General features: G+C 45.8%; 1 protein-coding gene across 1 annotated transcript; it reads right to left on the bottom strand.

The window, feature by feature from the left end:
* Positions 1–675: 675 nt before the first annotated feature.
* LOC122897909 (palmitoyltransferase ZDHHC5) lies at positions 676–24760 on the bottom strand. Its single transcript, XM_044236106.1, has 12 exons — positions 24651–24760; positions 19903–21095; positions 12129–12250; positions 7280–7437; positions 5614–5786; positions 5361–5463; positions 4719–4810; positions 4151–4283; positions 3481–3604; positions 2933–3045; positions 1652–2511; positions 676–1211 (listed from the first exon to the last, which is right to left on the bottom strand). The coding sequence occupies exons 2-12, from the start codon at positions 20004–20006 to the stop codon at positions 1046–1048; spliced, it is 2148 nt and encodes a 715-aa protein (XP_044092041.1). The 5' UTR covers positions 20007–21095; positions 24651–24760; the 3' UTR covers positions 676–1045.
* Between the last annotated feature and the right edge of the window lie 564 nt (positions 24761–25324).

Here is a 25324-nt window from a genome sequence, read left to right as displayed (position 1 = left end):
ACTGAGGTGGGCTGAGGGTAACCCCCAAGGGACAATCGGAGGGGCCTAGGCCTGCCACTCCTTCTCTCTATCCCGTTTTTTGGCATGTGATGAAAAATATTGCTTTTTGGATTCATCTCTCCCGGCCTTGGATTTAAAAATAATGTTAACCATGTGAGTTGGGGGAAGCTCTGAGGGGACTAAAGAAGCCCCGCACTAATCCCTCTCCCCCAAGAAGGGGTGGGGGGATTATCCAATATTGTTCCTGGAGCTCAGCCAAGCTCTTTTCCTGATCCCACCACCACCAAAGTCATGGGGCTGTGACCCCTTTCCTGGGGAAACTAAGTGCCAATGAACCTAGAAAACTAACTCTCCTCTCCAAGTCCTTCCCTCCTCTGACCGAGACCCCAGACTCGCCTCTCCCAAGGTTTCTTTCCTGATTACTACGCACCAATAGCAGTGGGGTGCGGTTTCCTTAGTTGGTAACTGGGACAAAAGAGAGGGAACCACTGGGAAAAGGAAGACTTCAATGGATGTCCCCACTTCTTTCTTGCTGGTCTGAGGAGTGGGAAGAGTAAGATACCCCTCCTTCTACATATCCCTCCCTCATTTTCCCATCCCAGGATAGATATATAATTTCTTTGATATTTATAATATATATATATATGTATATATATATATATATATATATGTACACACACACCTGGTAACGCAGAGAGGAAAAAAATAGAATCCGTAACAATAATAAAAAAAATTATTTCTGGTTTAAAAATGATCTGGTTCCCTCCAGGGCGAGCAATTGCACAAATGTCCACTGAGTCTGGTCCAGGGATTAAAGAAGGGAAGGTCTTAAAAGGTGAAGGGGGTTGCTACCCCAGTCTCAGGGCCCCAACTCTCCGACTCCCCACCCCACTGCATTTTATAAAACGCTCCTCATCCTCTTGGAATCGGTGGTTTAAAAAAATGTCCATGCAGGGGAGGGGAGCCCCTTGAGGAAAGGAAGGTGGCCACCTGGGGCCCTTTGGTGTCGGCGCAGAGGCGTAGGGGCAAGGGAGGTGCCGAAGGCTCACACGGAAATCTCATAGGTGGTACCACCCACCCCTGACACCTTCTTGACTCCGCCCCTTGTGGGGCTGCTGAGAGGCGGCTGCCCTGGGCCAGGAGAGGCAGAGCCTATACTCTTGGGCTGCCCATTGGATTTGCTGTAGGCGGTCTTGAGCTGTACTTCATCTCTAAGAAGAGAAAAAAAAGAGAGGTGTCAAGAAGCAGGACACAAAACACAGAAAGGGGAGACCGTTTTAAGTTAGGAGAACTGACGTACTTTTCTGTATGCTTTCTTACCAAACATTTCCACCTGTTTTACCGTCCTGCTTAAAACCAACCTGATGCCCTGTCTCCTCTCTTTATTCCTTCCCTCCAACAGCAATTATCTTAAATACTTACTCTCAGGCAAATAAATACATTTCGGGAAGACAGGATTAAGAAAAAAGTATTAATCGTTAGGGTCTTAACAGGAACAGCCCATGAAGGCAGCTCTAGAGAGAGTGAAAGGAGCAATCTACAAGCAGGCAGGCTCCTCTGAGTCCACTTGCACACAAGTGAAGTCATGACACCTTTGGTAATGCTATGCTAATTTTAAGTCCACTGAAGTTCAGGATGGACTCATACTTACTTGGGTGTCAGTAATGGCTGCAAGGCTACTTCCTCTGCCTCAGAGACACCAGCTGGGGCTTTTTGGCTGCTGTAAGACATAGATCGGCCCAGGTATGGGGCAGTGGGGCCTGGTTCAGGGGACCCTAGTCCCCGGCCTCTTAGCCCATCTGGCTTGCCAAAACGGGGGGCAGCTGGGCGTCCCAGTGGAGTCTTGACCAAGGGTGATCTCTTTGAATCATCTGAGGAGGAACTAGTACGAGGGGCATGGCCTGAGCCCGGTGTTGACTGAATGCCTGAGTCCCCCAAGCCTGGTTCTTCCTCACGGCCCGGGAGTGGGGGTGACTGGCGTAGCAGCTTCTCTCGTTCCTGGAGGGAGGCCACAATATGGCGCGACAGATTGTCGTACCGGACTGGTGAGGGCTCTCGGTGTGTTGGGCCGGTTGGCACCAAACGTGGGTGCCTCTCGGCTTCCCGTTGCTGGGCCAGTCGGGCTGACAGGAAGGGAGAGGTGTAGCCTAAAGGTGGGTCTGGCTCAGGCCCTGCCTGCACTGACTCGAAATCAGGGCTGTCTGAAGGAGTGAGCAGGCTGTCATAAGATAGGCTTCCATTGCGTGTCTGGTTGGCCAGGCTCTTATAGGAGGTGGAGGTTGTGCCCTCTGAACGAATGGACTGCAACTGGCCCAGCTCAAAGCCAGTGCCCTGGGCCGATTTGAGGCTGGAGGAACGTGAGCCACTGGATAGTGGATCGAAGTGAAAGCTTTTGCCAAAGGTGGGAGAACGGAAACTCTCTGGCTCCAAGCTGGGCTCCGAGCGGTAGCTGGGATGGCGGCTGCTCTCTGCAATTGAAGTTGGCTCCTTCAAACTGTCCCCACGACTCAACTGAGGGAGAAAACAAAGCATGCTCTCAGTGTTCCTCCTCTTGTGACAGATGCTAGGCCCCAGAGCCCAAGCAGTCATGCCCTGCCCATATGCTTATTAGAACTTTTCCCATGCATCCTCTCGTTCAACACCTAGAGCAAACTAGCAAGTTGGAACAAATAATACCTCACTTTAAGATGCAAAAAATGAGGCTTAAAGAGGTTAAATAACTCACCCATGATGGGTTTTGAACTCAGATCTGATGCTGTGATCACTAGTGCTTTTACTAGTATGCTACACTGCCCCCTCTTTGATGAAGGACACACTATCAAGATTCAGTCTCATTAATGTCTTTGGTTTTTTCCCTTCCCTTCTCCAAAGTTCTTTTTCCCAGAGCAGCTGACACACATCACAACCCTCCTTCTTCCAGAGTGTTCAGTACCTTGGCGCTGGAGGAATGAGGCATGGCGGCCGACGTACTGCTGCTACTGTAGCCCGGCCGGTACTTGTACATGGTAGGTGTGGGAGGGCTGTCCTTGCCCAAGAGGCTGCTATCTGCAGGAAAAAAGGCCCAGGGAGAGACTTGACTTTACAAGCGGTTCTCTTAACTTGGTCAGAGGTCTTTAAAGGACAGAGGGAGAACCAGGTAGGAACGGATATACCAGCCAACAGAAAAGTCCCAGGAACATGATTTGCCTGCAGTAAAGATTACAGACTCTTAATGGCCCAGAACTCGGAGAGAGAATGCACCAAACATGTCTAGGATTTTCTATGGTCTATCTGGATGCTGACAGTTCCTTACCCACAAAAGTCCAATTCGCTGCCACTCGCTACATGGAATCCCCTTTCTCCTCTACTAGCTGCCCAAAGTGGCCAAAGGCCCACCTGATGGGTGTTCTCAGTGACAATGCAAGTATTACCTCCCAGGCCTTGCCTGTATGTCTTCTCCACAGCACATAGTAACCTTCTTACTCTTGTCAATGTTCTTACCCTCATTAGTAGCCAGGCTGAGGTGTGTTCGTAGCCCTGTGTAACGGCTCAGGTCCGGTTTAGGAGGAGGTGGGGGTTCAGCATCTGCAGACTGGCTCTCTGTTATCTCCAAGCTTCCCTTAGACTGGATGAATGAGGGAAAATCAGATTTGGAGAGCTGGGTGTAAGGACAACGCATCAATTATGTATCTCTAAACTGGGACTAGAAGACAAGAGATGAGAGCCATTTTGGGGATGACAATGGATAAAGAAAAATTTTCAACAAGGGTTTAATCCTGTCATTTAGGTGTTCATTTCCACCAACTATTTGTTGAGCTCCTACCATCTGTAAGCTGCTACATTAAAGTCCTAAGAAAACATGGAAACGAAAGGACTCAACTTCTACTGTCAGTGGACTTAAAATCTAATGAAAAAAAAAAGATATGCACTTAAGTAATTAAATTTTTTTTAAGTAACTCCACACTAAACATGGGGCTTCAACTCATGACCCCAAGGTCAAGAGCCACATGATCTACCAACTCAGACAGCCAGACGCCCCCGTACTTAAGTAATTTTTAACACAAGTGATCAGATATTGAGAAATACTATAAGGGCAATGTCAACTGAAAGTTTCCATCTCTCTGCCATTAAAGTCCCCAAGTTACCAATTTTACTTCCCTGCATTCCTCACCTTGCTTCTCCTCAGCTCTCCCTGGATGCCATTGTCCATGATCTTCACAGTTATCTGCCCATCTGACACTTCTGGTCGAAGGAAGGGAGGTCTGATGACAATCGTCTTCTCTTTCTTTGGTCTCCCCAAATACCTGAGTGTCAAGAGTAAGAGGGCTTTCATTCATTCACTCTAAAATACCTAGTGGTTGCCTATCGTGTATAAAACATTTTTAAAAATAAAGAACAGTCTGACCAAGACAGCAAAAAACTCAGCATTGAACTGATTTCTTAGATTCCAGGAAGAACTGCACCAAGACTAGGCCTCTGAGCAAACACCTAGTTCAAGCCACTCTGGAGTAAATCTCACCCTCAACTCTCCAAGGAGAGTAGCCATAATACCCGAAGGGTATCAACTGAATTCGGGGGGTCCACTAAAGGACACCATGGCTCTCCCTTGCAGGTACTTCCCAGTCTAAGAGAACCCTTCCTCAACAGCGGTTTCCCACCCAACTTCCCCTATACTAGAACAAGTCCAAAGACCAACATTTTGACCAACAGTGAATACTAGACCAAAGGGTTGGGTGTACCTGGGTGCTGGGGAACTGCAGAGCACACGGCTGACATTGTTACAGCAGCCATTGGTGAAGGGGTTCACACCTCCTCGGAATTTACCCGTAACCTAGAAGAAGGAAAGATGGGCCATTATCACTTAGACAATGGACCTTGACCTCCAAAGGCCAAAACACAAAACAATAACGAACTATTGTGCACCCTCTACTCAGAAGATACAAAAATGAGTAAAACAACCCTATCATCAAGAAACTTATAGTCATAAAAGTTAAGAATGGAAACTTTAGTGGCGCCTGGGTGGCTCAGGTGTCAAGCGTCTACCTTTGGGATGGAGGCCTATATCTGGCTCCCTGCTCAGCAGGGAGCCTGCTTCTCCCTCTCCAGCTCCCCCCATACTTGTGTTCCCTCTCTATCTCTGTCATAAATAAAAATCTTAAAAGAACAGGAACTCTAGAGTCAGTCTGAATCCTAGGGCTACCTCACCCAGATAGTGTAGCTATTTGGCCCCATACATCAGTGTTCTTATGTGAAATGATAACACAGCTCTCTCAAGATTGTGCTTGCTCCCATCACTGGGAGCACTCCACAATACTTTTATTAGAGGGCAAAGATTTGCAGGCCCAGCTCTACAATGCATTTCCCATCACTTCACCCCGTACCTGTTCATTGGTTGTGCGTCCCCTAGCCACCAGCACCACATGAAATCCTGTGAGGCCAGCTACAGGGATGAAGAATAAGCCAGCCACACACATCACTGTCATTCTAAAGCCAAAGAATCAAGGAGAACAGAGCAACATGATCTCACCATCCCCGGCCCCTACCAAGAGCCACCTTCCCTTTGACCCTTGCTACCACAGTGCTCGACTTTCCTCCTCCTCCCCCCTCCCAAGCCCACAACCCACAGAAGGATACGTGACAGCTGTGCGGACCCCTGAGAGTTCCTCCATGTGGTAGAGGACATAAAGGAGGCCAAAGCCAAACACACCCATGATGTGTGCTGTCAAGGAGAGGAGGAAAAGGAAGAAATAGCGGTAGTTCCGGCGACCAATACAGTTGTTCACCCAGGGGCAGTGATGGTCAAACTCCTAGAGGCAAAAAGAGAAACACTGAGAAGCATCCTTGGACCAGAGCCCTAGACCACTTCTGTTAAGAAAGAGACCAAACTTGGGACACCCAGGTGGCTCCAGTCGTTGAGCACTGGCCTTCGGCTCAGGTCATGATCCCAGGGTCTTGGGATCAAGCCCTGCATCGGGCTCCCTGCTCAGCGGAAAGCCTGCTTCTCCCTCTCCCACTCCCCCTGCTTGTGTTCCCTATCTCGCTGTCTGTCAAATAAATAAATAAAATCTTTTAAAAAAAAAAAAAAAGGACCAAACATCAGAAGTGAAGCACTGCTTTCATTAACAGGCAATTGTGATTGTGTTCACCATTAGTTGCTAAATTAACAAGCTCAGGCACTTTATCTTGCTCTATCAATCTGTAAGGAAGACCTTCCAGAGGCTGATCGAAGGCCACGGCCCCCTCTCAGAGTTTATCCAAGGTGACCAAGGAACTCTGAAGAGATGAACATCAGAGGCTTTACAAAAACACCAAGATTCATGAGAAAAAAAGCCCTGACAGGCAAGTGCTTATAGCGAAGTAAAAACTGACTGGGGAAAAAAGGGTTAAAAATAAGAGAAAGGGGACGCAGAAGGACACGCAGGAAGAGAATATAGCTGTAAGATTTGAGTGCAACAGACAGCATGCAGTCTATGCAGCAGATAACACAAACCCGGGACAAATCACCAAAAAGATGAGTCAGAAAGGCTACAGGTGGGAAAGCCTATTCCCACTTGGGGTCCCTCCTACAAGAGAAGAATATGCTCTACCTCTCATTTGTACATCACTGATAACATTTTTTTTTTTCCATTTCCAATTTCGTCTAAATTATAGACACTAAAATGTACACATATATACATAAGAATAAGTGTTTGCTATTTATAGCTGTTAGAGAATATAAAACTTTTAAATTAAACAGATAAAACTTTTACATTAAGTTTTAAATATTAATTCCGGGATACTTAACATACAGTATTGTATTAGTTTCAGGTATACAATATAGTGACTCAACAATTCTATATACTACTTAGTGCTAATCTTGCTAAGTGCACTCTTTAATCCCCATCACCTCTTTCAATCATCCCCCTACCCTCCTCCTCTCTGGTAACCATCAGTTTGGTTTGTGTGTGTCTCTCTCTTTTTTTCCCTTTGCTCATTTGTTTTGTTTCTTAAATTCCACATATAAGTGAAATCATATCTGTGTTTCTCTGACTTGTTTCACTTAGCATTCCACTCTCCAGCTCCATCCAGTTCGCTGCAATTGGCAAGGATGAATATCATCTCATTGTGTATATGTCCCACTTCTTTATCCATTCATCTAATTGAGAACACTTTTTGACAGAGCTAGAATATAGCCCAGGTAGTCAGCCAGGGCGAGATCTCACCCAAGACCCAGGACGCAGAAGATTCAATTCTTATTCAACGGACAGGAAGAAGAGAACTTAGATTCAGCACCCAGGCCCACCCCCATCAGGCTTCCTACCTCCACACAATTGTCACAGACACTGCAGTGGGAACATCGAGGAGGACGGTAGAAACGGCAGGTGGCACACCACTTCATGCGCACCTGGATGCCCTTAATCTCCACTGTTTTGTAAAGGGGAGCTCGGAAGTCGTCTTCCTTGTCTTCATCCTCCTCAGCTGCAGAGAGGAAGAATCAGTTAAAAAACAACTGTGCCAGAACTGCACTGGGGGGGCGCCTGGGTGGCTCAGTCGTTAAGTGTCTGCCTTCGGCTTGGGTCATGATCCCGGGGTCCTGGGATCGAGCCCCACATCGGGCTCCCTGCTCAGCGGGAAGCCTGCTTCTCCCTCTCTCACTCCCCCTGCTTATGTTCCCTCTCTCGTTGTCTCTGTCAAATAAATAAATAAAATCTTAAAAAAAAAAAAGAACTGCACTAGACACGAAGGATCCAGTGATATTTAAAATATGGCCTCTGCCTTTGAGGAATTCAGTCTACTGGGGAAGAGAGAACAGGAACTAATAACTAATACTGTGAGATCAGCCCTACAATACAACACTACCAAACACAGTGGGAATGAGGTTCAAGACAGTATGACTCAGACGTAGCTCTGCTACGGGAATGCTGACACTTGGTTTACATACTACAAATATATCTGTAATGAAATAATTTACATATCAAAGCACATATGTAATGAGTCTACATAATAGTTCAATGTCTACAAGTACATGAAAACTACAGCAATCCAAGAGAGGAATTAACAGCAACCCTTTTTATCCATGCACAAACCCCTTCCCAAAAGATCTTCCCTAACTCTATTAATTCCCTATATATTTCAGTATTATTTGCTGGCTCAAGATAGTCTCTCCTTACCTGAATGCCCTTTCTTTCTTTCTTTTTTTTGAAGATTTTATTTATTTGACAGAGAGAGGCAAGTAGGCAGAGAGGCAGAGAGAGGGGAAACAGGCTCCCCGCTGAGCAGAGAGCCCAATGCAGGCCTAGATCCCAGGACCCTGAGATCATGGCCTGAGCTGAAGGCAGAGGCTTAACCCTCTGAGCCACCCAGGTGCCCCACTGAATGTTCTTTCAATTTCAATGATCAGAAACTCATGATCCTACTTCATAACTTAAAGTGCACTATTTGCCTTCTCATCTACAATGTACAATTTTTATTTTTTATTATTAATCTAGAAAAAATACACATGGGAAGGAAAAATTAAAATGAAGGTATAGGGATTAAAAATCAAGTTTCCAACTTTCACTGACTGGGGAAATGCTTTAAAATATAAATAGGTGAAAAAAACGCCAAGGTGAAAAACTGTACAAACAAAAGATCCATTTTGAAAATAGAAAACAAAAATCCACACTCGTAGGGGCACCTGGGTGGCTCAGTCAGTTAAGCCATTTCGTCTCAGGTCAGAATCTCAAGTGGTGAGATCACGCCCTGAGTAGGGCTCCAAGCTCAGCAGGGAGTCTGATTGAGATTCTCTCTTACACACCCCGACCCGCTGGCACTCTCGGCCTTTTGGCTAAGATCAAGTGTAAAATAAATAAATACATCTTTGAAAAACCAACAACGACATACATTTGATACAGATAAGTAGTATATGTAAATGTTATACATATAAATCTTTAAACCACTGAAAGGAAACAGGAACAGTAGTTATCTTCTTTTAAAATTTTATTTATTGGGACGCCTGGGTGGCTCAGTTGGTTGGGCAGCTGCCTTCGGCTCAGGTCGTGATCCCAGCGTCCTGGGATCGAGTCCCACATCAGGCTCCTTGCTCGGCGGGGAGCCTGCTTCTCCCTCTGCCTCTGCCTGCCATTCTGTCTTCCTGTGCTCGCTCTCTCCCCCTGTCTCGCTCTGATAAATAAATAAAAAATCTTCAATAAATAAATAAATAATAAAAATTTTATTTATTTATTCGAGAGAGAGAGCAGGATCACAAGCACAAGGAGAGGCCGAGGGGAGAAGGAGATGCAGGGCTCAATCCCAGGACCCTAAGATCCATGACCTGAGCTGAAACCAAGAATCAGATGGCTCAACCTACTGAGGCACCCAGGAACCTCAATAGTAGTTACCTTTGGCTGTGAAATGACAGGTGGTGTTTGTATTTTTTGTGCTTTCTACATCATGAATATTTATTCCTTATTAAAATCTTTACTTTTTAAGAAAGTTTTCTTTTAAAGGAAAAATGTTAAAATATGACTTATTTTGAAATTTCTGATCTTTCCATACCAGAAATGAACACTTTCTTTTCTTAAAGTACTATAGGTTCTTAGGTTACTCTTATAACTTAGCACAGTATAGCATATTTACTCCTAGAAATGTCTTCCCTATCTTTCTTTATAGACTGATGAGCTACTTGAAAGCAAGGACCTTTAAAACAAAACAAAACAAAACTCATCCCAAATGACAAGGATAATGTCTTCCATACAGATCAATAAATATTTTATAGACATTAAAGTGTCATTAAGAAAGCCCTCCTTGAGGTGCCTGGGTGGTTCAGTCAGTTGAGGATCTGCCTTTGGCTCAGGTCATGATCCCAGGGTCCTGGGATCGAGCCCTGTGTCAGGCTCCTTGCTCAGTGAGGAGTCTCCATTTGCCTCTTCCTCTGCCTGCTGCTCCCCCCTGGCTTGTGCGCTCTCACTCTCTGGGTGTCAAATAAGTAAATAAAGTATTTTTTAAAAAACAGCCCTCCTGGGGCACCTGGGTGGCTCAGTGGGTTAAAATCTCTGCCTTCAGTTCAGGTCATGTTTCCAGGGTCCTGGGATCGAGCCCCACATCGGGCTCTCTTTCTATCTGCCTCTCTGTCTACTTGTGAGCTCTGTCAAATAAATAAATAAAATCTTAAAAAAAAAAAATTGCCCTCCTTGGCACTAGAGATTCCAAGTTCCTTAGGTTCAACGAATCTTTGAGACAGAAGTCACAAATAAAGCACAGTGATACAGGCTTTGTGAGCACAATGATCTCAGGAAAACCTCATTCTCTCCAAAGCCTTCTTCCCAATTTGAGTCTCATCCTTGCAAGTTAACTTCACAGGTGAGAGAAACATTGGTTACCAGAATCAACCTCTCTCTAAATCTAATGACAGTTCCTGATTCTGACCTCCTCTCCTCTGCCAGAATAGCCTACTTCTTCTCTAAGCTTAACCCTTCCAACATGCATGGGGAAACCACATCCTTCCTCTATAAGGTAATTCTTCTATTATCCCCCTTTCCAGTTCCAACTTCCTTCTCTTCTCCAGTTCCTCCACCTCATTCTATCAGAGTGCTTTAATTTCCTCTATCACAAAAACAAAAACAAAAATAAACCAAGGCTCGCTCTCTCCCATAAGACATTCCATCTTCTGCCTTCTCTCCTTAACTTCTTGAAAGAATAATCTCAACACTCACGGGCTCTGTTTCCTCACTGCCCATTCACTGCCTTCCAAAACATCAGTTTTGCTAATTTAACTGCATTTTTCCCACATACATACCTAAACACACTATAAGAATTATCCCTGCCAAGATCTTAAATTCCTTAGTCACCAAAATGATAGGCAATTCTGAGTTTTCAAACTACCGGATCTAATTTCTGATACTGCCAACCATCATGAACTTCATGAACCTTCCTTAATTCCCACTTTGTCCAGTTTCTTCTCCTACTGACCTCTCTTGCCCAATCCCTCTCCAATGGCTCCTCCTTCTCCTCTGCTCATTATTAAAATGCTAGTGCTCGTTAGATCTGACCTTGGTTCATTCCTAATCTTCTTCTACTTTCTGTAGACAATCTTACTCCTGTTCCTACAAACACCACACGGCTGAAGCCTCTGAGATCAAAGTCTCTGAGTCTGACTACTCAATCGGCCAGTGGGCAACTATATCTGAATAAACATACTATCTCAAGTTCAACAGTGTATAAGAGGCTATCTTCCCCCAAAACATGTTCAACATTCCTGTAACTCCTATCTTGGTTTTTAAAAATCAGCATCCAACTTATCTCTCAAGTTAGGAGTCTTGGGACTACCCTAGACAATTCCTTCACTCTCTCGCTCTCCTCCAATAGACAAATGGTCATGAAGAAATGTGTTGATTCAAAAAAAAAAAAAAAAGAAAAAAAAGAAATGTGTTGATTCTACAGGGAAAAATCTCTAAATCCAGCCTTCAATTCAAGTTCTCATGCAGTCTACATTGCAGCAATAGCCTCCCAAAAAGTATCTGTATTTACTTCAAGAATTATTTTTGTAAAAAGAAATCTGAGCCCACGATTCCTCCAATTAAAGACCTCTTGCTGTCCAAATGAAGAAATATAACCTATTTAATTTAGCACATAGTCTCTAACAATTTGGCTCTCATTCACCTCCTACCTCTTCTGGCCCCACTATGTGCTTTATCTTCCACCCCACTGAGCTCGGCATTTGTGGCACATGCTGCTTCCTGGAGCTAGAATGTGCTTCCCTGCCATCCTTCACCGGACATCCTTCCTGCCTCCTCTTTGCAGCATTGCCCCCATTTCCTGGGGCAGATGTAAGTGCACCCTTTCCTACGGCCTCAAATAACTTTGTTCATGCCTTCACCACGGTTCACGCCACCTGCTGTAACTGTCGACCCTTCATCCTAGATTATTACTGTGCCTGGGGATTCATATGTTCAAAATGAATCCCTGCTGAATGAGTAACTGAAAATCAAAAGTTGACCCAAAGTGAATGAACAGGACTAGAAGTTATGGCACCTATTCTGGAAGACTCTGACCCACTTTTCATCATTAGACTATTGACGTATTCCAAAACCCTCAGAGTCCTAAGGCCCAGGACTAAATGCCTATGTCCAGAAACCATTATTTTTCAAAGGTAGTTGAGGAATTTCCAAGAGAGGAGAAGGAGATCTTACCTCGAGGGAAAATCCCTGGGTCCATGAAGGTGGCCATGCTGAAGTTGGCCAGCACAAAGAGAAAAACAATCGCATTGTAGATGGGCACTGCAGGTGACACAGAGAGGCTTAGTCCTGGACAGCTGCACAGATAAGAAGAAAGTGAGGGGCTGCCCCTAAAACTTGGGACACCAACCATATAAAAACCTGAAAGGTTTAGCCCCCATACTGATACATCATGTGTGCTTCACCTCCACTGTCCCAAATTATCTTCATCCTTCACAAGTGGGTCTAGTTTTCCCATAGAAATGCTCATTTTAGATCAAGGTACGAGGCTCAGAATCTCTCCTACCATAACCCCTTGTACTAAAGGTCTGTGTTCTTCCCATTCACTCTCCCCCTGTAGATCTTTCCACATTTTGGAACCTGTCCTTATCTCCTTTTAAGCAGGCACAAGAATGAGGGACTGAGTATGTAACTGACGCCAGCTACATTCCCTTTTCTTGCAAAGGCCGGGGCTGCTGGATCTCAGCCATGCCCCACTGACCTGCACACAGGCGCAAAGCATGGGATACCACCTGCCTCTCTGGCTCCCCTTCCCTCTTCCCAGCTGGCTTTCAACCACTCCTAACTGCCTAAAATTTCTTCACTGTACCAGATATTCCTGAGCGTTTTATTCAACTAAAAGCCAGTTCTCAAGCGGGGAGGGGGATCACACAGAGATACCTATGGGTATCAGGACACAGAACGAGACCCCTTGAGGTCTATAAATGATATAGAAGAGTAGGGGAGAGAAAAAAAGGAGGGAGCAGACCAAATCAGCCCTAAATCCTATAGGAAAAAGAAACTGGCCAAACATATCCAATATTCCACAGGGTCCAAATCAAGAAATATGCTTTAGATAACTTTTCTTTGACACCCCCCCAAAAAAGAGAAGGGTGCCCTAGTCCATGATTAAACTCCATTCCTCTCAGGATATGAGTTCATAAGTAGGAATGCTGTAAGAACTCTTCCTTTCTGCTCATCTCCTGCGAGGTGGAAATTTCAGAAGAACATCTGATGTGCTGGTCGCTTTGTCAGTACTATCAAATGCGTGGTCTCCTATCTCAGCTCACGGAAGAACTTCCCCTTACAAGACAGCGGCTAAATACCCTAATCTGCTTTGTGGCTGAGAGCTTAATCTCCAGAATGAGGACAGCATCTGTCCTTGTCCCCTCTATCTGGACCAGCCAGAAGGAAAGGAAGAGTTCACTGAAAGGAAGAAGGGGCCAGGAGAACAAGACAGCAAACGAGTCTGGAGAATTAATCCACAGTAGTCCTGGATTCTGCTGAGAGATCTGTCTCCATCAAAACAAGAAGCACAGCCCTGAATGGTGATTTGAGATGTGAGGAATTCATAGGAATTGAGCTCCTTAATCAGAATAAGAGACAAAACTGATTGTCACAAAGCATCTCACAGGTCTTCACCACCTCCGTCTATTTATTCAAATTTGACATACATTTAAAAAAAAATAAAGTGCATATTTATCAGGTAGTAGGCTTTTTAGATAGTAAATACCAACTCTTTGCTTCTCTGGGTAGGTGAGGACGTAATTGGGAAACGAAATAATGAAGTGAGGTGCAGGCACTGATTTCAAGGGAAAACAGACCCTGAGTCACAGGCCTCATTTTCCTCTATCCACATCTCCCAGGGAAGCCTCTTCCTCTAGGGGGGTTCTCTGGTTCAGAAAATATGTCCCCATACTCTGGCAGGGTTTGGGGAGGAATACAAGCAAAATGAGCCCTTACAGAGACCCACCCAAAGGCTGACCTCCCAGGTTCCTTGGGAGGGAGGGACAGAAACTAAAAACCAGTCATCCAGGTCAGAGCCCCTCCCTGGCGCTTAGCTGTCTTGCTCTGACTTCCGCCAGGGGAAGAGGAGAAAGGGTGACTCACTTGACTCCTACAGCCTGGGAAGATAATTAGAAGGGAAGAAGAAATTAAATCCTTAGAACACTGAGGTGCCCATGATTTAAACGTCTCGTTCCTAGAACTGACGACTGTAGCTACAGTGGCCTCTCGAGCTTCCAACAGACTAAATGCTGCTCCATCTCTGAAGGGAGCTAACGTCAGAGTATAGGATGTCAGCCCCTTGCAGGCTCAGACAGCAGTCTTTCTGAGGCCATTTTTTCTTCAGTTTTTCCATTTCCAAATGAAAAAAATCACCTAACTTCTTGGGTACCCTGCCACCCACCCATCCCTGGATAATGAACATCACCCCTGCAATCTTCTCCCCACCCCCAAAGATTTCAAAGTGATCTCTACACCCAACGTGGGGCTCGAACGCATGCCCCTCTGATCAGGAGTCCCATGCTCCACCAACTGAGGCAGCCGGGAACTCCACTCCCGTAAGATTCCTGATAGCGACTCATCCCAGCTGAAGCGCGTGAAATCCTACAATCTATCCAGTTTCAGTTTCTGTTGCCAAAATAAAGCCTAGAGTAGCTGGCATCTAGAAATGATGTAAATAACTCCACTTCCCAGGCAGCATCTGCCCCTTGATTGAAATCAAGGACCCACTGCGTCCAACCTTCACACTCTAGCTGATGGAACACTCCACCAAGGAGAGACGAGAAGCAGCAGAGCCTGTTCCTGCCACATCCCATATACTACTTGGCTTGGAGAGGCTTGCTGTTGCTACAGTACTTTGCCAAATTCCTAGGTGACCACTCCAAGTGGCCTGTCTGAATCTGCCGCCTTTGAAGGAAGGAGATGAGGCCTGGGCTGAGGAGGAGTTGTTAGGGCTGGTCCTCAGCCTATGGCAATAATCACAGAGCTCCAAAGCAAAGGGAGTGGCCGGAGCCCAGAAGGCTGGCTGACTCACTGCTGAGACTCCCAGACCTATACCAACCCAGGAAGAACAGGTTCTTCTGCACCCCCATCCAGCACTTCTGTTTTCAGACAGAATGGGTTTCAATATCTGTACTCCTGGGGCACCGAGTTGGTTCAGTCAGAAAAGCATGCAACTCTTGATCTCAGGGTTGGGAGTTCAAGCCCTACGCTGGGTGTGGAGAGGACTTAAAAAAATAAATAAACTTAAAAAAAACACCCACAGTCCTGAAAAATCTGTTTTCCTGGCCCTCTCCAACACTTCTATTACAAAAAAATGGTTAAGCTGCTGGTAAGAAAAAGTAGGAGTCAAGAAGCTTTGGATCTTAATCCCATCTCAATCAATGCTTTGCTATGTAGCCTTAGGTAATCTACAGAAAAATCTCCAATCTTGTTACTTCAGCTACGTAATACAGATAGGAGAACGAATGAGACGGTATCTGAAAAAATCCTAGAAATCTTTTTATTTTTATCTATTTATTTATTTTCCTAGAATTCTTTTTAAACCAGCTAGCTTAATACTGAGCATTCACTGCCTAGAAGACATGCGTCCCCCCAATACGTTAATCACCATCATCATCTTCATCATCACTCCAGTTCCACCTGCATCCCTAATTCCACCTTCCCCGTGTGAGGTACTAGAAATTCAAGATCACTTAAAACAGAGGCGCTAAGCTCCTAAAGAATAGGTCTAAGCCTTCCACCCATGCCTAACACATAGTTTGACTCTATGGCTAGTGTTTCTTATGGATGAGGAAAGGCTGGAATGAACAGCCCACTTCCTGCCCCTGGGGATCCTCAAGATTCCACGGGAAAAAAAAAATTTCCCCTCTCAGGTGGGTAAGTTTCTCCCTAAGATACCTGATTGGTCGTGTCTTACGCACACTTTCAAGCAGCTGAGTACAAGATGTAGGACTTGGGCACTTATTCCTGGATGAAAAAACAACGTGGGAAGTAAAAGGAACATCCACTGCTCAATTAATGCCCTAAATCACGAGGCTGCTCCCACTCAAATCAGGTGCTAGCACTTCTGCAGTCAAGAAAAAAAGGACCAGAGGGAGAGGCACTAAGGTTACCCAACTCTGTAGGTAAAGGGTTGGGAGGGGCCAGAGGCAGAAAGTGAAAAGAAGCTCTTTCACAGACTGGACACAGGAAAGACCATCCTGGATTTCTGGACAATCCTGACTTCTATCCTACCCGTAGAGGACGGCTTGCAGCAGAGATTTTAGGACTGTGCCCTCCCTACCAACCTCACAACTATACACAATGAGACATTGGTTGACTCAACTAAGAGCTCAAGATTTTAGGGAGGCAGTTCAGTGATTTATTTCAAATGGCACTGCTGGGAACTCTAAGAAAGACGCAGGGGTCCCCGAGGAGGCAAAGAGAAGAGAAACCAAATGGCTGGGGCTCTACACACCAGCCTCAGTTGACCCAGAGCAGCCCTCCTCTCATGTTTTACACACTGGGGTTCCACCTAAGATCTCACTGGAAAAAGGGTCACTGTGCTCAAATAAACTACTCTCGGTCAACCCTCTCATTTTACAATGAGCAGACTCACAAAGATTAACAGACTTTACCAAAATTAGCCTCCTGACCCCCAACAGTGCTGATTCCTGTTACCCAGCACTGCCCCCTACCCTTGCCAATCACAAAAGGGGACTAAACTAAGACAGATGAGGATCCAGGCCCATTATCTTAAAACACAGGGTGTAGGATCTAATCAGGAGGAAGAAGGTTACTTTAGCAGACACTCTCCTTCCCCAACAGTGAAAATGGAAAATTAAAACAGAATCCCCAATAACTCTCCCACTTAGTTTTGGTACAGGACAAACTCAACGAACGGAAGAGATCAGGGTTCTGGAGGGAAGGCCTCAACTGTTCTACTCAAGCTTCCCCAGGGCAGATCACCTTTTGGCGACCAAACCCAGATGATAATTTCTGCTCACAGCTTTCCCTGCCTGCCAGAGAAACACCAAGGGTAAATTGTTCCTAATGAGTTGAACCCTACATGCCTCCACTAATTGTCTGTCAACTGAAAAGGACTCTCTCTCCTACTCACAGTCCTCGAGGTCCCAAAGCTGTTCCCAACTGGGACTTAAAGATTGTGGTAAGAACAGTTACAGCCGGGTGAAGAGCACAGGAGGATGACAAGAGTTACAGATTCAGGGCCCCAAACAGGAGGTGGTTCAAAGACAGCCTTCCCTCTAGGGCACTTGACTGGCTCAGGCGGTAGAGCACCTAACTGGAGATCTCGGGGTTGTAAAATCTGGAGCCCCACGTTGAGTGTAGAGATTACTTAAAAATAAAATCTTAAAAAAAAAGAAAACTAACCAATGAAACAAACAAAAGAGAGGCTTCTTCTCGTCTATTTGAAACCAGAAACTCTTTTTTAGGTTGTATATAGTTTTAAGTTACAAAACTATAATTTCAAGTTATATTTAAATTTATATTTTAAATATAAAATATTTAGGGGGCCCCTCCAAGGAACTGAACCTCAAAAAGGATATAATCTGTGGGGGGAACAGTTTTTGACAACAGTGGCAGCTCAGCCCAGATATATACTTATAGAAGAACTGCTAAGGTCAGATGTAAAGGAAGAGATGAGAATTTCACAGGTACCAAGAGCTAGGTGATAGAAGATAAGGAGGGTGTTTATCTCCAGGAGATGGACAGGGGAGAACCGAGGAGGAAAAGAGCCCAGACACTGGCCCTGAGGAAACTGCCAGGGGGAACTCTAGCTATGACTTGATTTTCTAACTTCTGATTAGAGGCAATGATTCCAAAGTCCATTACTGTTCTCCAAAATTCTTTTTCCTGGGGCTGAGAGACCATGAATAAGGAGGGCCCCTATTTCTCTGGCACCAGGGAATGAGAAAGTAGGTTAAATAGCTTCAACTATCTGTCGAGAAAATGCCTATGTCAGGACAACTCTTTGTGGTGAAACTGGTATAACCAGCCACGCACTTCGATGGCTTCAGATTAACAAAATAAGAACAACGATTCTGCTTGCTCCTTCTCAAGAACAAATGGGCCGAACAAGAGACTGCTCAGTCAGGCCCCCTGCATTTCCTAGCTTCCCGAAGGCCTTGCCTTTTGAAGGAAAACAGACCCTCCTCAATCAAGCGGGCCTAAGGGTATCAACCTGGTATGGTGCCATACCCTCTACCCTCCTGACACAGCACCACAGCTGCTACAAGGATACAAAGACCCCATATAACCATCCCTTGGTTAAAATTCTGATTCTAGGGCCGCCTGGCTGGCTCAGTTGCTAGATCATACAACTCTTAACCTCAGAGTCATGAGTCCAAGCCCCACACTGGCTGTAGACGTTACTTAAAAAATCTTAAAAAAAAAAAAAAAAAGTGATTCTATTTACTGGCCATAATAACAGAAACCAAAACAAGTCTAAGACTGAAGATTCATAACTCCTTAGGGATAGTCAATACACGAAGAAGGACAGAACACTAAGCACGCTGAATTTAAGCAGAAGAAAAAAATTATGAGGAAAAGTCAGATAAAGAAGAGTACAGAGAAGAGTAGGGCTGCGTTAGACCCTTGAGGGACTCAACAGGCATGCTCAGGCTGGAGAGCCGGCGGCCAAAGAATCCATGACCTCTACCCTCCAGACGAACACATAAAAAGCAGGATGATGTTCATACCTTAGATAAGAGATTCATTTTTTCCCTTGTTTAAAAACTAAACAGAAAAACAGTATTACTTCGCTGACTCTACTGGCCAAACAATCCAAATCTTTTAGAATTCCTTTTGATACCCAAAGCTCAATTTAGGGGGAAGAGAAGTTTCTTCCCTTACTCAGACTTCGTATCAGTTCTTAGATTTCTCCCCATACTAGTAACTGCCCCCTTCCCAGAAACTCCTGCTTCATTCATCCTTCAGTGAGTCCAAACCATTTTTACTCCCTACCACTTCAACCCATTTCCTTCCTCTTCCCAGCAACCTCCCATTGCTCTAAACAGCACCTCACAATTAGGTATGAGCCCGAAATCACGGCAGAGTGAACTCCCCAGAAAATCTAGCATGCTCCGATTGTTCCAAGAGCTACAACTAGGAACTAACTCAGTGACTCAACAGTTTAAGGCTCAGAAGCCTGCTGCGTGTTAATTCATAAACAGGTAACGGCGAAGAGGCCAGCCAGGTGGTCGGCAGCTAAAATACTGTGCGAAGAGGAAAGATAAATCAGTCTTCTCCAGTGACCAGGAGAGGAACAAAGTCTGAATATCCTAAGCAGGAAACCCTTTGGTGGCAACCGCTTTTCCAAACAGGACCAGGGAATGCAGGAATGACGGCCATCCCTTCGGCAGGAAGGGATGTGAAGGCAGCCTACCAGGATTTTTCCTAAATAAAATCTGCACTTTCCCAGTGGCCTTTGCTGGTCCAGGCTTCGGCCCTTAAGAGTGCAGAGAAAACCATCTGAGCAACTGGAAAAGCCCAGCTGCCTCCTTGGTACATCTCTTAAATCAATTCTGCAATTCTCCAGTACACTCAGCTCCAGACATCCTGGGGAAAAGCCATTACTATCTGAAAAACCTCTCATCTAGTTCTTTCTTTCACAGAACCAATTGCTTAAGCTGCTTCAAGCCTCTCTGGTGGTTTCCTCCTACCTCCTTCCTAGTTCACGATCTCATGATGGAGAGCTGGGTAGGAAAATACAAAGACATCTGTGATTCCCAAGGAAGGGAGGCAGGGAAAAGGAGAGGATTCAACAGAGTAAAATTTCTAACAAGGCTGACAGGGTAAGCTTTTCCTCCCTGTGCTTAACCACATCTCTGAGATGTGTTGTTGCCTCTATCCAACAACAAGATGCCCAGGCACGTGGCGAGAAACTAGCAAAACTCACGTGACAAGAACACCCCTCACCTCCCCCATGGAGCCCCCCAAACGCCACCACTGGGAGAAAACTCACGTAAAGGCAAAGAAGAGGGTCGTGGCTCCCACTAAGAAGATGGCGGCTGCTGAGACTGGAACATACTTGCTGGGCTTGAATCTCTTTCCAGACTCTGCGGGCATGTTGGAGCTCTGATGGGAGGTCTGCCCTGCCGCATAGCCCAGGCCCACACAGCGGCAGAACAGACAAGAAAACGGGAGGAGGGAAACAACGGAGAAAAAGAGTACCGAAGGAAACCAGGGAAACAGAAATTTAAAATTATCACCCTTCCCCCTCCCAAGGAAAACAAAAGGTCAAAAGATCTCAAATGAAGGAAAGCACATGGGAGGGGGAAAGGTGATTCCAAATGATGAATAACCACCTCCCCAGAACAAGGCAAGAGGGAGAGATTAAGAAACACAACTTGTACAGTTTAAAAACAGGAGACGAACAGTACGCTGTACACATGCAAACGGTTGCAGGTGGAGAACATGGGCCGTCAAACAGATCAGGGAAAAGCTCATGGATGGAGCAAGTCTTCAAAGGGCAAGCAGGGGAGGGTATTACGGTAGGGGAGAGCACACGGGCAAGGAAAAATTCTTCTGAGGAGACACTCTAGCACCTCCACGACCAACACACTCCACCAGATGTGAGCTGCACCTAAGAGGTGTGCCCTATGTTTCTATTTTAATCCAAAAGGGAACCTGAGGCCCCTTCCAGTTTTAAACAGAAGGTGTTTACTGCAGTCCTCGTCCCTTTTAGGCAGTTTTCTCAATGCCACCACTCCCACACCTTGACTTCAAGGCCTGTAGTCTGGCAATGGTGGTTTAATTTTATTTATTTTCTCTTGATGGCTAAAGCTGGGCAGCAGCTGTTACAAGGTTGAGTTGTAAATCCTTTTCTTCGAAGGGGGAGGGAAAACAGAGAGAACACGAGCAGGCTTGTCTGTCTTCAATCTCTTCTTGTTATTCCCAAACCCTTTAAGGGCTCCATTTCCTATAGAGTTCATGCAAAACTAAAGAGAAACGTAAAATCCCTGAAGCCATGTTCTTCCCAATAGTAGCAAAATAAGAAGAAATCAATTCCACTCAATGATAGTTCTAAAAGGGTACTGTGGATAAAAGCAAAGTTCCAAAGAAGTCCCTATTTCCAGGTTAGTCAATGTCTTTGATCTTTCTTCTTCAGTCTTGGGCTTTCTAGATGCAGAATTCAATGGGGTTACAGTGCCTCACCTGGGGAAAAAAAAAAAATAGCACAGATATCTTCGTCAGATAAATTCTTTCAGAGGATTTCTTAAGAACATCAAGGCTAACACCCCACAGGCTACTCTGTAAAAAAAAAAAAAAGTGCTTTTTTATGGCATACACTTCACTTATGTGCATGTGGGAAAGGATTCAGAATCCTTCACTCTTCTAAGTGCTGTTCATACTGGAAAGAGAAGAACATGGTTTCACCTGGCCTGAGGTCATCAAAGAACTAGCTCTCTTATATAGGGTACATCTCACCTGACACAAATGGGCAGTAACAAATATCAAGAATATCAAAATCTAAAAACAAACAAGGGCATAGCAGTGAAGGACAGTCCTAGAAAAGAGATTTCTCTTTGGACAAAGAGAGTATTTATTGCAACAATGAAAAAAGAAAAAAGTAACCTCAAAATTAGGACAGTATGTCTCATTTCCTTTCTGTGCATGTCTCTGTCTCTTATCTCTCTATGCTTTTTAGTTATAACCCTGAAGAGGCAAAAGCTGAGTTTCTAGTTTGCTGGAATAGCCCATGAAAGCATCTGGTAAGAACTGTCCTTGAACTGAAAGGTGAGCTGCTCTCTCTAAGAAACTGAGTCAATCATAGGGGCTGGTCCTTTTCTTCCCAATTCAACAATTTATTTCTACACTGGCCTATCAGAAGTCAACTGAGCCTCACATTCCCCATATGACTAAGAGTAACAATTATTTCTGTTGACTGTAGTAGCCAAGTAACACTTTGGATTTTATAGGATGCTTTTCATCTAGTGATCTCAAAGCATTTAACTCACATTATCTGGTGACACAGTCCCTTATCCCACTCCATAAAATTGAAGGCTAGAGAATGCCTGAGGCCATTCTCCTTAATCACTTGAGCAGTCAGTTTAGGAACCAGAGTCCACAGGCCCCTCTGCCTACACAAAGCCATTCTAGCACTTTCTCATCCACTACACTACTTGCCCAGTGACTGCATCTCGGAATCTGCAGACCAAAAATTTTACTTCAGTTAGAATTTAAAAATAAAAGTTCAGGGGCGCCTGGGTGGCTCAGCGGGTTAAAGCCTCTGCCTTCCGCTCAGGTCATGATCCCGGGGTCCTGGGATCGAGCCCCGGAACAGGCTCTCTGCTCCGCGGAGGGCCTGCTTCCTCCTCTCTCTCTGCCTGCCTCTCTGCCTACTTGTGATTTCTGTCTGTCAAATAAATAAATACAATCTTTAAAAAAATAAAAAATAAAATAAATAAAAATAAAAGTTCATTTGACCCAAGCAGTTCAGTATTTCCCTTAATACCAATGGCAGAAATTGCCACGTTGGAAGATTCAAACAGTGAAATAAAAATGTGCCCTGGAATTCATCACTTCCTCTCTTAACTTGTGGCATGGAAGGCAAAGATACCTTCCTTCAAGATGCACTGTTTCTCTCCTTAAAAAAAACAAAGTATTAGAGGGCCAAACAGCAATATTAGAAGACAGTGAACACTCAGAGAGTACAAGAAATTCTGAAAGGCCTAAAAAAGATAAACCCCCTCTAGCGCCTGATTTTATGATTATTTAACACACAGTTTCTATAGTAATCAAAGTTCAACCTTCTCAATTTAGGCCTAAGTAACTTTGTGAACAATGAGAAGCAAATTCTTGGGTTTGTGGGCAATACTAACTAGTAAAATAAACTTTCCCCTCAAAACCCCAAAGAGTAGAGAAGATGTAAAGCTACACTACTTCAGTTTTATCTAGAGTAAGTAAAATCATTTAGACACTATATATTTGGGGCACCTGGGTGGCTCAGCTACTGAGCGTCTGCCTTGGGCTCAGGTCGTGATCCCAGGATGGAGCCTGACACCAAATTAGGCTCCCTGCTCAGCAGAAAGCCTGCTTCTCCCTCTCCCACTTCCCCCTGCTTGTATTCTCTCTCTCGATGTCAAAGGAATAAATCTTTAAAAAAAAAAAAAAAAAAAGACACCATATATTATTTCAGATCATATTTTCTGACAGGAAAAAAGTCACGTGGGTTAATATTGCCATAGTAATGCAGCATCATTAAAAGCCATGCAATCTGGGGCATACCATACTGTGAAACAAAAGTGATCAACATTTGAAATGTTTAGGGAATATACATTAGAAGGCAGAAAACAAAAATGGAACAATTTATTGGGTATAATAAAGACATACCAAGTCTAAGGACAAAAATGTGCTGTGGGCAGTAGGGAGGAGACTGCAGGGTGAGTATGGTTCATCACAACCAGCAGTCTGGATCTGTACCGGTGTGAGAAAGGTGTACAAGAATGTGTATGACATATTCAGACACAAAGTAACCAATGGAATAAAAATACGTACACAGAAAACAAACTACAGATCATATGGTATAAATGTTTAATACAAGTAGGTACTGCAAAGGGGTGAACAGGGAACAGCAGTACCACTGATAACAGAAATTATAATTTGTTGAAAAAAAGTAGGGTAACACTGCAATACAGTAAACCTGAATACAAAGTAGTCAAGGTATCATGAATAATCCACATGTCAAGATGTTGGCTGGAGTCAAGCAGAAGTTTAATAAGGGTGTTATTACAAACGGAAGAAGCCAAGTACATGGCAGTACAATTCTTATAAGCACGAGGTGAGTCTTTAAGAATGAGCGATAATGAGCAATATGAAGAGATCTGACAGAGGACGAGGGATACTGGGATAAAAGGATAGGGAGGTGATACAAAATCAACCTAGTCAAGATGGCATTAACCAGGAAGTGAAAAATCCAACGCAAAAAATGGTCTAGGGTATAACACGTATCCGATCCTACACCTCTTTCCATAACTTTTAAGTCACTTTCTTACTTCTCATTGGCGTGTTTTCATTTGCCCAAGTGGGTAAAACACTTTCCACCTCCCTGTCCCACAAAGACATTCCTATAGGTAAAATACTGGCAAACGCATTCGAGCTCCACTGGCAAAAAGTACAAAGTACTAAAAGCACGGAGCACCCAGCTGGTGGGGGGTAGGGAGGAAACGGAAAGATGGGAGAGAACAGGTAACAGGATGAGGCTTGAGCCAAAATAAGTATTAGCAGAAGGGGGCAAGGGACCTGAAATGCGGGGAGGTAAAAAAGGACCAGCACCCCGTCCCCACCCCGGGGCTGGGGCAGGGAGAATCACCATTTGGGGCAGAGTTGGCTAAGACCGAGAAGACGGAATCCGCGGCGGTAGGGTAGGGCCCACTGAGGCTGCGACAGACGGCAGAGCCCGGGGGCGCAGGGCCGGGGGCGGAAGGGGCGGCGGCTGGGCGCCAGGCGCGGAGGTCCGGAGCCAGGACCGGGCGGCCGGGCACTAACCCGTTCAGAGCCCCGGTGGCCGCGGATCCCCGGCCTCTACTCGTCGTCCGTTTCCGGGGCCCACGGGTCCCGCCGCAGTTGGATGACCCGGCCCGGGGGAGGAATGGGGCCTTAAACCACCTCCCCCCTCCTCGGTCCCCCTTCCCTAGAGGTCACACTCCCCTCCCACCTCAGTGGCCCGGCACTTCCGGTTCCGCAGGGGCCGGTGTCCCCGGTACTCACCCCCGGCGCGGTTCCCGTCACTGCCGCCGTCGTTGTGGCCGCCGCCTCCCGGCAGTGCCGTCCGGCCTCTGAGAGGCCGCGCGCGGCCCCCGCACGCTCCACGCCCGCCCAGCTACGCGCGCTCCCGCCCGGCGACGCTCGTCTTCGAGCCGGCGCGCGGCCGTTGCCCTCAGCGCCGGGTCTTGAGCCCTCCCAGCGTTCCCATTGGCTCCCAGTCCCGGGCGCGCGCGACGCCTCGCGCGGGGCACGTTTCTCTCATTCATGCGGCTCGCGACGCCGCGCCCGCCCCCGTTCACTCTCCCATTCACCCCTAGCCCCCACCCCCCACTCCGCTCTAGGGCGTGCGCGCGATCCCGGCGACCGCGGCGACCTCGCGGCCTGATTGGCTGCAGGAGCACAGCGCCGTACGCACGCGAGAGAACGAGCGCGCGCGCGCACGGCCGTCGGGTTCCGCAGGCGACTGGGCGAGGAGAAACTGGCGTACTGCGCAGGACTCAGAAATGGGGAAGTGGCTGGGCGAGTCTTCCGTTTTCCTGCGTCCTATTTTCAATCCCTACAGTATCCAAGAAGAAATCCTCGGAAGTAAAATTAGTTATATGTGTGTGCTGGAGATACTCAAAAGCGAGGAGCCACCCTCACTCCTTCTCCAGGCCCCCTCCAAGTAAGTGTTGGTA

Source organism: Neovison vison, unplaced genomic scaffold (genome assembly GCF_020171115.1).
Source record: "Neovison vison isolate M4711 unplaced genomic scaffold, ASM_NN_V1 Scaffold_021, whole genome shotgun sequence".
Classification (NCBI taxonomy): Eukaryota; Metazoa; Chordata; class Mammalia; order Carnivora; family Mustelidae; genus Neogale; species Neogale vison.
The sequence above is the reverse complement of the archived record's forward strand: the minus strand, read 5'-3'. Positions and strand labels throughout refer to the sequence as shown.